The 14542-nt window shown below is 41.2% G+C and overlaps 1 protein-coding gene across 2 annotated transcripts in view; it reads right to left on the bottom strand.

Annotated features, from left to right (window-relative positions):
• Window positions 1–14348, bottom strand: part of NIBAN1 (niban apoptosis regulator 1) — a 175802-nt gene extending 161454 nt beyond the window's left edge. The window contains exon 1 of one of the 2 annotated variants that reach the window (XM_007989200.3): window positions 14064–14348. In XM_007989200.3, coding sequence (XP_007987391.2) covers window positions 14064–14118 — 55 coding nt within the window. In that variant the 5' untranslated portion in view covers window positions 14119–14348. Of the gene's footprint in view, window positions 1–5866; window positions 5959–14063 lie in introns of those variants that run through there. The other variant, XM_073011680.1, reaches the window with a different exon arrangement.
• Between the last annotated feature and the right edge of the window lie 194 nt (window positions 14349–14542).

Here is a 14542-nt window from a genome sequence, read left to right as displayed (position 1 = left end):
TATAATGCCATTGCTTCTGTAGAGGCATTGTGTTTAAACACTGTGAAACATTAATTAGTCTGCAGAACAAGTGTATGAGCTAGGTATTATTCAGCAGTATGTGAAAGCCAATTATTTACTCTGCAAAGGCCTGATGCCATTACTGAGAGTAAAACAAATTGATTAACATAATGGTAGGACTTGGAAATGTGAGAATTATATCACATTTATTATATCATATTATTCATTTCTGACTCTCCTTTTCTCACTGGGCATTACTACTGTCCTCATTTTCATAGGAGAAACTGAAGGCAGCCAGTCGACAAGCCCAAAATCTCCAGAGAATCCAACTTCAGATTCAGTGAGTCCTCAGGAAATTGTCGTGCCTGTTTTACAAAGGTGAAAGCTCCATTTATTTTTATTTTTTTTATTGTATGCCTTACTTCCCAAATATAAATATTTTATTTGATAATGAAGAAGTTGCATAAAAGTATCATTTTATGTAAAGTCAGCTTAAAGTGGTTGCAATGGCTGTTTTGGCCTATTCATAAATTCCATATTATGTGTTGCTAACATTTAGATGAATTTTAATTTCTGGATTAAGCTATTTATAATCTACCATCTCACCCATTGAAAATATCCACTTCAAAAAGTAGCCAAGGCCTGGCACAGTGGCTCACACCTGTAATCCCAGCACTTTGGGAGGACAAGGCAGGTGGATCACTTGAGGTCAGGAGTTCAAGACTAGCCTGGCCAACATGGTGAAACCCTGTCTCTACTAAAAATACAAAACAAGAAAAAATAGCCAACTGTGGTGGTAGGAGCCTGTAGTCCCAGCTACTCAGGAGGCTAAGGCAGGAGAATCGCTTGAACCTAGAAGGCAGAGGTTGCAGTGAGCCAAGATCACACCACTGCACTCCAGCTTGTGTGACAGAGGAGTCACACACACACACACACACACACACACACACACAAATAGCCAAATAATTTAGAATTAAGATATGGAATCAAAAGTTTACTAAATGTTTCCATTTAGCTCATTTAAGGTAGCTAAAGCAGCTGAGTGTTCAAATCCTATCAAGCTGATACTCCTTTTCATTAAAGAAAAAGCTATGCATACTTGGAATTTCTAGAAGAAACACTTAGAATTTCTGGAAGAGCATTTGATATCCTGTTACCTTTTGTCTGAGATATTTACTTGCCTGGCACATAGTAGGCACTCAATAAATGTTAGCTTTTACTACAATGATTATCATTTCTCAGACTAGGAGTTAGCATTTTCAGTTAGGAACTTACATATCACTTGACACGCTCAGGTCTTAGTCATGCTCTAAAATTCTTACTTTAAATGTAAACCATATCTTTCAATTATTGTTACTAATTTAACTCTCCTCTCTAACAAAACCATTTTAAATATTTATACTCCAGATATTACACATTTGCCATTGTTGCTCATAAAATTTGACTTTATTTTAGCTCTAAGCCTGCATCTGCTTTGCTTAGGCAATTTTTCCCGTGTAACTCGTGCTGAATGAGTTACACAGGAAATAATCCTTTAAACAAACACATTCAGTCCAAATTCGGAAAATCTCTGAATTCTTTTTAGCTAATCATGGAAATTGTCACTTGTTCTGTGTGCAAACCAGAACTAAGGGCACAAGGCCACCAATAATGATGTGCTTTTTAAAGGAACATCCACAATTTTCCTTCATTTCTGAATTGATCCTGCTCAGCTGCTCTGGCCCCAGACCAGCCCCATTTCAGCAGCTCCCTGTGTACATTCAGTTCTCTGCAGGCTGCTTCGTTCCTCTCCCAGCTCCATGGAGAATGTTGGTAGCAGGTCAGTACAGCTACATTCCGCCTACATGTTCCAGGAGGCTACAGAAACACAGTAGTCATATTGCTCTTTCCTGAAGACTGGAGATCAGAAAGATTTTTTTTATATCTTCCATTTTTCTCATCATGTTCACGTTTGCCTCTGTGTTAGCACATGGAGCATATACGGACTGCTTTACCATCTTTGTCTGCTAATTTCACCATGTCTATAATTCCTGAGTCTATTTCTATTGATTTATTTTCTTTATACTTGTGGATATTTTCCTGGTTCTTCTTCTGTCTACTATGATAGTTTTTAACTGGATGCTGGATATTAGATATTTTGAATTTTACGTTGTTGAATGGGTATTTTGTTGTATTCCTATAAAGAATCTGTACTTTATTCAAGCAGGTAGTTAAGTTACTTGGGATCAGCTTGATCTGTTTGAGGTTTGCTCTTAAATTTTTATTACAGCAGGTCCAGAGCAGCCTTCTAGTCTAGGGCTAATTTCTGCTCACTACTGCTGAAGACTCTAACCCATACCTATGTATTATAAGGTCTTTCTACTTTGGATGATGGGAGCATGAACTATTTCCAGCTCAGAGTGAAGTCCGGGAATTCTTTGGCCCTATAAATCCAGAGACACATGATCTTCTGTTCTAGAAAATAAGCTTTTACTTGTTTAATAATTTTCTCCCCTTCATTTTCTTTGTTCTCTGTTTTCTGGGACTTCTGTTAGTCAGATATTGAAATTTTTGGATTGATCCTTTAATTTTTTTTTACACTGCCTCTTCTATTTTCCATCTTTTAATGTTTGTGCTCTACAGTCTAAGCAAAGCAGACAGATGCTTAAAGTTAAAATAAAGACAAGTTTTATCAGCAACTGTGGCAAATGTGTAATATCTGACATACATACTTAAAATTATTTTTAAAGAGAAAAATTAAGTTGATAACAATAATTGAAATATACTGTTTAAATTTAAATAAGAATTTTAGATTTCGGAATTTGGATGCAAGATCTCCTCAACTTTATTTTCCAAAGCAACAATTGGATTTTCTAAAATGTTGATCATCAGATTTTTAATTTCCAAGAGCTCGCTCTTTTTCTATTATTGTTTCTTCATCATATCCTGAACCTGTTTTACAAATGCAATACTTCTCTTACTTTCTAAGTTATTCACTACAGTTTAAAATTTTTTGTTCTCCTTTCATTCATGCATTAAGCAAATATTTATCAGTCAGGAACTGTGGACCAGACACTGATCTATTTGCTGAGAGTGCTATTAATTTCATAGCAATGAATCAAGACAAAGACCCTGCTTTCATACACCTTACATTCTAGTGGTGACAGACAGGCAACAAAGAAAAAAAAAATTTATTTATTTATTTATTTATTTTTTATTTTTTTTTGAGACAGAGTCTCACTCTATCTTGCCCAGGCTGGAGTACAGTGGTGCAGTCTCAGCTCACTGCAGCCTCAGTCCCCACGGGTTCAAGCAATTCTCCTGTCTCAGCCTCCCAAGTAGCTGGGACTATAGGCATGTGCCACCACACCTGGCTAATTTTGTATTTTTAATAGAGACAGGGTTTCACCATGTTGACCAGGCTGGTCTCAGACTCCTGACCTCAGGTGATCCACCTGCCTGGGACTCCCAAAGTGCTGGGATTACAGGCGTGAGCCACCACACCCAGCCAGGCAACAAAATATTAACAGGCATCCCGTCCCATCAAACCTCCCTCTTGCTCACTGCACTCCCAACATAACACCCTTTCTTCAGTTTCTTCAAGTACTTCCCCCTCCTCCCCCTTCTATATGCTGTTCTTTCTAACCAGAATGTACTCCCCGTTGTTCTTCACACAGATAGCAACTTATTGTCCTTCTGAATACCACAGCCAAGTATATCTCATCTCCATGCCCAATTGCCACCATCAGTTTTCTATCTCAGTACTATTTTTGATCCCTTCATCACACTTATCAAAATCTGTAATGTTGGTTACCTACTTAATAGCCATCATGCTTCCTTCTTGCTAAGCTGAACCTGATTCTGTTTGGGTATCCATGACCCTCCCTATAACCATGTGCTTCAGAGAAATGGCCCTAACCCCAGTTCAGGGGTGAATCTTGATTGGTCTAACCAAACCATGATAATTCCATACTCTTGCCAGTGATGGCTTAGGAAGGAATGTGTGACCCAATTTTGATCAGTGGGATGTAAGGGAAAGTCTGCTAGTAAGGCATCTGGGAAAGGCTTCCTTGCTCTTATAAGGAGACTCAAAGAATAAACAGATCTCTTTTTAGCCTCTGGGACATTGCTGTGCCTAAGAATTTAATACTATTTGCTGCTGCAGCCACCTTTCAACCATAAGAGAGCTGGGCCACAGACAGTAGAAAGAAATAAGCTGGCTTTTGGTGATATCACTGAACCACTTAATTAATCCTATCTTCATACTTCTTTGTTATGTTCCCATGAGCTCTTCTCGAGGAATCTACTAGATAATGAACTCTAAACACCAGAGAGACATCAACTTAAGGACTGATGTGTTAAATAACACTTAATTGTGAAACAAAGAATGAATGAGGAAAGAGAATAGAATATAATGATTACATGTTTTAACATAGTAAAATCATAAAATAAAGTTGGGGAAGAATTGGATTAGCATATACAAAAATTTTGTCTCTGATTTTAAAAACAGTTTGTTCAACAGCTTTCCATAATCATAATTGATGATGGCGGTATTTGTATTATTATTCTGAGACCGTTGTGTGTATTTGGTATGATAAAGCAAATGAGAATTTGAGCATATTTAATTCTGTCATTGCCTAGTGTCTTTGAGAATCATGATTCTCAGTGTGGAAAAGGATATGTATAAATATAATATTAAAAAGATACATTTTCCCTAGTTCTGTAAACTAAAAAATGTCCAGAAATAATGGCCAACCCAGTTGTAGCAATGAACATACAGCTAGATTCAAATTGTAATATTGAAATACTATTTCCCACTAAAAGAAATCAGAGGTTCTTACAGATTTTGCTTACTCCTGGTATGGGACAGGAAAGAAACAGGATGAACCTAAAATATCTTGACATACCAGATGGCAAGGAAGCTATCAAATACTACGGGGTAATTTCCAAAAGACTCAGGAGCCAACTTGAAGAGTTTTTCATTGGCCAATGATGGGAAATTGGAGCTTCAATAAAATAAGGATTACAATGGGATTCGTGAGTTCATGATTTTTATAGGACAATTGATCATCTTTAAGGGATGACAAGAAACCAGTAGATTATACTGAACACTGGTAAATAAAAGGAAAAGATAACTTTTTTTCCTGCTTTTGAACTATCATACCAGGTAACCAAATGATAGATATGGGAAGTATTGCTCTATAAAATTATCCTAGCTAATAAATGAAAACAAAATGACATATTAAAATATCACCATTTTTCAACCCCCAATAAATTAATGGGTCTCAGCAATAAGCATCAACGGAACAGTGACTAACATCACAAAAACAGGGGCAGCCAGCTATTATGTGCCTCCAGATGAAGAATACACACCACCACCTATAGTCTTAACAAAAGGACTGATTCTTTTCTGCAGCAGCATAGTATTCCGAGGTGTATATGCACCACATTTTCTTTATTGATGGGTATTTGTGTTGATTCCGTATCTTTGCTATTGTGAATAGTACTGCAATGAACACATGCACGCAGTCCTGTGCAGGAACATGGTTGGAGCTGGAGGTCATTATTTTTAGCAAAGTAACACAGGAACAGAAAACCAAGTGCCATTTATTCTCACTGATGAGTGAGAGCTAAATGATAAGTACATATGGACACACAGAAGGAAACAACAGACACTGAGCCCTATCAGAGGGTGAAGGGGGTAGGGGGAGGGAGAGGATCAGGAAAAATAACTAATGAATACTAGGCTTAATACCTGGGTGATGAAATAATCTATACAACAAGCCTCCATGGTGCTTCGTTTACCTATGTAACAAATCTGTACACACTGCACATCTTCCCCTGAACTTAAAAGTTTTAAAAAAAAGGATTGATTGTTAAGACTGACCAAGTCTCACCATCTCCGTCAATTTGTAGAAAGTACAGGAGAAATGCATGGAACTGCACCATGAGAAAACTCCAGACTGTGGACAACTCTACATATCAAACAGCTCAAGTCTTTCAACAGATCATCTGCAAGTAAAAGATGCAGGGGAAACGTATAGTTTAAAAGACACATCTGTTTAAGTGAGTAAGACTACAATGTTTAAAAATACATAGTTGGGTGATGAAACCATAAGGAAATAGAGGGAGACATTATTATAAAAACTAGGATTAGTGAGGTGGTACTCTGTTAGCAGGGTAGCCCCTACACAGGTGTTGATGCCTGTGTGTAGTCCTCTCTTGAATCTGGGCTGGTTCTGAGACCAGCTTTAACCAACAAAATGTGGCAGAGTAATGCGGCACCATTCCAGGCCTAAGCCACAAGAAGTCCTAGAAGCTTCTACATGCTTTTACACTCTAGCAATGTAAGATCCGACCCACCATTTAAACAGTTCAGTATCCTATTGGAGAGGTCATGCAGAAAGGCCACCCGGAGTGCAAGAAAGCCTTGTCAGCTAAGTCCAGCCACCAGCTGATCCACCAGATGCACGCATCCACAGGAATGACCACCAGCAAAAATAAAAAGTAGAACCACCCAGCCTGGACCCAGTTCAGCAGAATTGTGAGCAAATAAATACCTGTTTTAAGAGCCAGGATCTTTGGGGTAGTTATAAATAGATAACTGAAAATAGTCATCATTTTTGGAGAAACAAAGAGGTCAACTGGGACAGGGCACACGGAAGGCTCCTTTGATGGCTAGTGAAATTCTTTCTCTGTCTGGACCTGGGTAGTGGCTACTAAGTATTTGCCTTATAATGATTCACTAAGCTATGCATTTGTTTTGTGTGGCTGTCTGGGCCTATGTTTTCTTTTAAAATAAAAATAGTTTTTAAAAAGGAAAAAGAAAAAAAATCCACATGGTTTGGCATAGAGACATTTACCCTTCTTCCAAAATTCCTTGAGACTATGGACCTTTTAAAAGTCACTTTGGGGCTCCTAGTAAAAACTATTAATTTATTTTAATCCTATAGACTCATTCCATACAATATCAAGCATAGAAATACAAACTTCCTTAGGTCCTAAAACCTGCAATTTGCACAAGTGAATTAGTTGCTTTCATATCTCTAAAGTGTTTATTCTCTTCCCTAAGTGAGAAAAAAAAACATACAGTACCAAAGGCAGGGGGCACTTTTTAAAAGCTGGCATGCATTTTCACATTGGCAGCAACTTGCTAGTCTGTTTTTAAAATGAATTTTCCAGTTTCAAAGGAGAAAATCTGTACTGCATTTAGGGTTCTGTTAAATCTCTTTCTCTCTCTCTTTTCCTCTCTCTCTCTCTCTCTCTCTCTCTCTCTCTCTCCTTTTGTGTGTGTGTGTGTGTGCATATGTGTGTTAGTTTTGAACTGTTGGTAAAGTGCCTTAAACAGACTATAGCAGATGAATTGTGCTTTTATTCTCCTGTCTTCCTTTTCATTATGCTTTTATCTTCACTTCTGACTTCATTTCCCATTTCACAGTGCAAACTGTTATATGTACCTTATTTCTTAGAGTGATGTTACCCAGCCATACTAACAAAAAAATTACAATTTCTGATTAAGAGATTAAAATTCACTACCATGATTCACACTGCATATTTTGTAAAACGTTCACAGTACATTTATTTTAATGAAATTAGAAACTACCTTTACAAATTGGGCTCCTGCTATTGCACTTTCTACCTGTGAACCCAGTTCAGACCTTCCCAGAGATTACAACAGAGTAAAACTACAATCAGCTCAGTAGTTCACAGTAAAAGATAATAAAAATTCCTATTGTCATCCTAGTAGTTACTATTACTAGAGCACCTTTGATGACGTGGCCCTCTTACAGCCGACTTCCATAGCAAAAAGAAGTTTTTCATCAAGACAGGGGCTTGAAATCATCATCTCACTCTATGGGGTTCAAGGCTTGTATTAGAAGCCACAAGAGGGAAAGTCACTCTTTGTTCCACAAGTACAGGAGAAAATGTTAATCTGTCTCAGTCTACTGTCTTTCTGTCTTTGTGGTTGACTCTATGAAACTCACAACTCACAAAATCCTTTATGGTTTTGCAACATGAGATTTGGTTTCCTAAAGAGCTTCCCATTTCTAAAGTATTGCTTTCAATTCACAAAGACCAAAGGAAATAGAAAGTAATTATTGATACTAGCAATTCCTAATTTGCAGTAGTTTTCCTTATTTGAAACTCCTGCTGGCTTCCTTGGTAGTCTGGCATGCCTGAAGGCAATTTTTTCACTTAAAATATAAAGTGATCAATATGCATTTGTGCATTATTCATAGTGGGCCCACTTTCTGCTGTTTCCTCCATCCCCACTACTCTGGAGGAGCTGCAATTTCTCACGTCTTACAAAAGCCTATTCATGTCTACAAATTAAGAGCTGAGACAAATACTATAATCTTTACCCACTTTCTACTTTCTTTGGCTTACTTTTTCTTAAAGGGGACCCAATAAGGCAGCATTCAGTGTACTGGTTAGGATGCTTTGGGCCACAAGTTAAAAGAAGATAATTATATTAGTTAGAATAAGGTTTGTCTGTGCATAACAATAAAACCACAATAACACTGGCTTAAAGAGATGGAAGTTTCTTTCCTTCTTGCTAAGGTCCAGAGGTGAACGATCCAGGGCTGGTATGGAGGTTCTTCTCTATGAAACCACGGGAACTTAGCCTCCTTTTGTGCAGTTACTCTGTCCTGCATGTGCTCCTTCTTGAAAGGACACCTCATGGTCCATGATGGCTGCCCCAGCCATGGTTACAATCCAGCCAGCAGTGTGGAGACTAGGATGAAGATGGTCATACCCTTCCTCTTTAATGTTACTTTCTAGAACAGCACTTCTGTCTACATCCCATTGGCCATAACTCAGCTACATAACCCATTTAATTGCGAAGGAGTTTGGGAAATATCTTTATTATGGGAGTTCATGTGGACAGCTAAAATTTGGGGATTCTATCATTAAACATAACAGGGGAGAATGCTATTGGGGATAACCAGCAATCTTCACTATTCCAATTCAAAGCAGATTTAGTGGCTGTCATAATATGAAGTATGCAGGGTTAGTATATGGTGGCTATCAGCAAAGTTTGTCAGGGCTCTAGCTTCTTTTCTCTAAGACACTTCAGCTTTGCAGTGCTCCAAGTATTGGCTTTGTCTTTAAGCTAGCTCCCCTCCTGCTCATCAAGATAAAAACAGCAGTTGCAGGCATCACATTCAAATGCAACAAAGTCAAAAGAAGGAGAGGAGGTGCCCTTCACTTTGCCTCCTTTTTAAAAGGGAAGAAAACTCGCCTAGAAGCAGCTGGCAAACTTCCCCTCAAGCAACACTGACCAGTTGGCAACATAATCCCATGCCTACTATAATCACTGGCCAGGAGACCACACCACCATGACAGGTACAGCCACCTTTCAGGGGCCTTAAATGGGGCTAGCGTCTCTGAAACAGAGGGCAACATCGGGAGTTGATTTGTTTTTTTTTTTTTTAGAGAGACGAGGTCTTGTCATGTTGCCCAGGTTGGTCTCAAACTTCTGGGTTTGGGCCATCCTCCTGCCTCAGCCTCCCAAAGTGCTGGGATTTCAGGTATGAGCCACCAAACCTGGCCAGGAGTTTTAATACCTGAACAAAACTGGATTTCTGTTAGAAAAAGGAATGGGGGCTGGGCACAGAGGCTCATACCTGTAATCCCAGCACTTTGGGAGGCCAAGGCAGGTGGCTCACTTGAGCTCAGGAGTTTGAGATTAGCCTGGGAAACATGGCAAAACCCCGTCTCTACAAAAAAAAAACACAAAAAAAAACTTCCTGGGCATGGTGGCACATGCCTGTACTCCCAGCTACTTAGGACAGCGAGGTGGGAGGATCACTCGAGCCCACGGAGGTCAAGGTTGCAGTGAGCCATCATTGTCCCACTGCACTGTAGTCCGGGCGACAGAGTGAGACCCTGTCCCAAAAAAATAAAATTAAATTTAAAAATGGAGGAATGGGAAAAGGATGTTGGGTTGACATACAACAGTGTCTACCATAATGCATTTCCTAACTTTCTCATCACAGTATATTGCCATTACTAGCCCACTTGGACTCTAAGATTACACTACCAAAAATATTCAGGTTAAGTCAGAGCAGTTCTTATGCCCATCTCCCACCAACAAATTATAACCGAAGCAGCAAATGCATAGACTAGCACGACACATCTACACTACGTAGACGGCAGATATGTACAGCTCTCCGCATCCTCCACTTTGCCCATGGAGACTTCATTCTAGACACATCACTTTAAACTTTATATCTAGCCACCTAAGTTAACCCTTGTATACATAAGAGAGAACTCCTCTGAGTAAAATATGTGCTATTTTAAAGCTGAAACTCATTTCTTACTTTATAAGCATCAGATCATTGAGGAGCATTTGGAGGAAGCCACTGGGCCCTTTATATATTGTGTAACTGACTATGCAATAATAAATCCAGTGGGGGAGAAACCGTTTTTCTAACTGGCATCTGCTGCTGGCAGGCCTGCAAGTGCCCAGCAGGATCTCTGTATCCCATAGCTCTCAGCTGAAGCACTGACTGTCCAGTACTTTTCTGACCCTCCACAGGACTTCTTATATGGGAGAGCTTTCAGGTTTGTTTTCTTTTTGATTCATTAAAAATTCAAGGGTAATTTTTAGAAGGAAATAAAATTATTGCTTAAACAGGAAAACACGTTGTGGGGTTTTGGTTTTTGGGGTTTTTTTGGGTTTTTTTTGTTGTTGTTGGTTTTGGTTTGGTTTGGGTAAATTTTTTAAACTATAGTTTAATTTCGGGCATACCAAAAGCTTTAAAGAAAAAGAGGCCAGGCACGGTGACTCACGCCTGTAATCCCAGCACTTTGGGAGGCCAAGGCGGGAAGATTGCTTGAGCCCAGGAGTTTGAGACCAGCCTGGGCAACATGGCAAAAACCCCATCTCTACAAAAAACACAACAATTAGCTGCGCATGGTGGCACACACTTGTAGTTCCAGCTACTCAGGAGGCTGAGGTGGGAGGATCACCTGAGCCAGGGGAGGTCAAGGCTCACAGTGATTGCACCACTGCACTTCAGCCTGGGTAACAGAGTGAGACCCTGTCTCAGAAAACTAAAAAAAGAAAAGAAAACATGGCATAAAGAGAGAAGAGCACCCAAACTGACCACTGATGCCTGGAATCTATGAGCTTTCTTCCTCATTTAAAAAAAAAAAAAAGATAGGCTGGGCGTGGTGGTTCACGCCTATAATCCCAGCACTCTGGGAGGCCGAGGTGGACGGATCATGAGGTCAGGAGATCGAGACCATCCTGACCCACATGGTGAAACCCCATCTCTATTAAAAACACAAAAATTAGCTGGGCATGGTGGCACGTTCCTGTAATCCCAGCTACTCGGGAGGCTGAGACAGGAGAATCGCTTGAACCAGGGAGTCAGTTGGAGGTTGCAGTGATCCGAGATCGCGCCATTGCACTCCAGCCTGGCAACAGAGCAAGCCTCCGTCTCAAAAAAAAAAAAAAAAAAAAAAAAAAAAGATCATTTTAGGTCAGTGCTAAAAGCATCACTTAAGACGAACATATGACATGGCTCATGTGATCACAAGTTGGTCTCAGTATTATTTATTAATAGAAACATCTTATCAAGGGACATTACTGAAAGGCCTCTAGAAACAATCCTAAAAATTTTTTCTGTTGTAAGAAACATGAGCATTGTTCTAAAACTAACATCTTTAGAAATGAAGTCACTCCTTAGCATAGCTGATATATCTTTACCTGGAGATTAACAAAATCCTAAGAAACAATGTATTTTCAAAACATCCATATGAGGCAGGTGTTTTGAGGCACACAAGGAATGGCAGCTATTAAATGATTTGTCTTGAAGTAAAGTCTGATTCAGTGTCAGCAGCATACAGCTGCTTATAATGCATACAAAACAAAGTTAACAAAAGTCACTCAAAATATATTGACTAGCTGCTCTCCTTGTTAGCAAAGTTTATCAAGCTTAAAAGAAAGTTATTGTCTCAGCTTTAGGAGCTTTCAAATCTGTATTTCCCTGATGGCTACTTTATGAGAAACAGGTCATAAAAGTATATTTAAACTTTACTGTCATACTTTCAATTGTTTTGCTTACAATTGAATCAAAGCTTGAGAATATCTATAGGCTAAAAAATGGGCAAAGAGGTAAAGATAAGGCTATGATTTTACTCAGGAACCTGGGCTTCAAAACCATCAGGAAATCACAGCCCCGTGACCCTCATTTGCTCACGCACTAACAATGTACAACACCATGCATTTCTCCAAGGTTCTTTTCTCTTTTGGCAAGACTAGCATGATCACATGAAGCGATGAGTCTTTTTCTCTGGAGGTATTCTAACTTTAACTCTTCTCTTCCCTCTCCCACTACACATACCTTGCAAGTGCCCTCCTGAATACAGAATGAAGAGAGAAAGCGGAACAAGACTGGGGGACGTAATGACTGTCACACCATATGCTATAGGTTTATTCACTCAAACACATGCATTACAAGTTCTTCACTTGCCCTAACTCCCTCATACTTTTGTATGTGTAATAATTTAATAGCTTTCAGAATAAAGAAGGTAATAAATTTTCTTATTATCTGAGTACAATGTTTGCATCAATAGCAACAAATGGCATGGCCAGGAAGTCTTCTTTAAGCAAGTTAATCCTTCACATTTCTTGACTTCAAATGATTAGTGTACACATGGCCATGCTTCCAGGTTAGGTGCTCCTAAGCTTTCCAGTGAAATAAAGTCTTATATAAATGCCTAAACACAACTTGCTAACATCCAAATGCAAGCCCTTTCTCACTAAGTTCTGCTAGATTGCCCTTTCAGTCCCTATGCACTGGTAACACAAGCATATAACCACACTTTTAAGACTAAGGCAGGCTTCATTTATTTCTTTTAAGCTTAGTTCAGCTCTTTTACTAATATAAACAAATCATCCATCTTTTCCCCTCTTAACAAACAAAAGCAAAGAGATACTTGACAAAGTGTTATCCCCATTGTTGATCTTTTACCTCCAAAAGCACCAGAGCAGGAATCTGTAAAATCAACTCCGTTGCTCTTCAAGTGCCCTGATTTGATATCCTTTTTAAATGGTCTTAAATGTTGTGGTGACTGAAAACAAATATGGAATAAGAACACCAAATAAATGATTTCCTCTTAGGAAAGGATTCAAGGGCCAAACAGACCTAGAGTTTAACTGGAAGATATTTCTGAAGCCGAGGGTGGGGGATAGGGCGGCGGGGCGGGGGAAGAACAGTAAATTGGTAAGATAACCAAATGTTAGGTAGCGGTTGAAGGCAATGTTGGGGTGGGGGGTGAGAAGAAGGGAGGCCAAATACACCCAGGAAATAAAGGAGATAACAGTCAGGACTTCCTGCAGTTTCAGTTCGGTTTGGGTTTTGTTTTGTTTTGTTTTGTTTTGTTTCTGCCTCACGCTCTCTATTGAGTCCCCACATCTCTGAGGGTCTCCCTAAATGAGTTTCTCCCCATCTATAACTTTCACGACAGTTACAAAGCACACCAGTGTTCCTCTTTTGCTTCCCCCTCTCCGGGGCGGGAAGGGAACGGCATGATATTGTCCTTTCTGCCGCTGATGAAATCATCCTGCAAGTGCTACGGTGAAGTGCGAGCGAAGCTGCGGCAGACGCCGAGCTTTCCAAAGCCAGACCAACATTACTAAGAGGGAAATTCTGCTTTAGCGGTCGGGAATCCCCAAGGGTATCTCTAGAAACGCGGGATATCCCCGTTGCTCTCTTGGCGGCCAGTTCAGAAACCGCTCAGAACTCAGTCCAGTGCAGGTACCGGAGGGCGAAGTGCGCCGAGCGGGGGCGGCACTGACCCCGAGGCGGCGGGAGCGGCGTAGGCGCCGGCGTCCCCACCCACATCCTGCACCTGCCTCGCTCCCAAGCCCTCCGGGTCCCGGGTCCACACCTGCGCCGGAGCGCGCGGGCTGGGGCAGGAAACCCGGCTCGCGCGGGCGGGCTGCGGTAGGGGATCCCCGCGCGCTGCAGGGAGAGGGCCCCGGGCGCGCCCCTTGGGGCCCCGACAGCGGCAGCCAGCCTGGTGCAGGGGTCAGGGGGCTCCCCAGGCCCCCGGGCGGGCGGGCGTACCTCGGATGTAAGCGCACTTGCCCTCGTCCAGCTGGCTGGAGGCTGAGCCGCCCATGGCCGCGAGCCGCCGCTGCTGAGCTCGGCAACTGCCCGGCCCGCGCCCAGGGGACTGGCTGCTCTGGTCCGCGCCCGCTGCTTGCTCCTGGAGTTGAGCCGACGGCGAACCCGGCTCTGAAATTAAGAGCAAACTTCCTTCGAGAGGCGAGAGGCAAGAGGCGTCGCCTTCTAGGGCGCCTCCTCCAGGTCCGCGCCTTCTGAGGATCCGTGGGCCGGCCTGGGGGCTGTCTTCCCGCCCTCGCCTCGCTGGTGAGCTCCGACGGGCTGCCCAACCGAGGAGGACGGCCAGCTCCTCCTCCTCGCCCACGGTCGCTTCTTGTTTTCATCCGTTTGGGGCATCCAAGAAACACCTTGGAGGAAGTGGGCCATTTCTCAAGTGACTGTAAATCTCTGTGAGCTGAAACTTTCCCAGCTCACATCCT

This window comes from Chlorocebus sabaeus, chromosome 25 (genome assembly GCF_047675955.1).
Source record: "Chlorocebus sabaeus isolate Y175 chromosome 25, mChlSab1.0.hap1, whole genome shotgun sequence".
Taxonomy (NCBI): domain Eukaryota; kingdom Metazoa; phylum Chordata; class Mammalia; order Primates; family Cercopithecidae; genus Chlorocebus; species Chlorocebus sabaeus.
The sequence above is the reverse complement of the archived record's forward strand: the minus strand, read 5'-3'. Positions and strand labels throughout refer to the sequence as shown.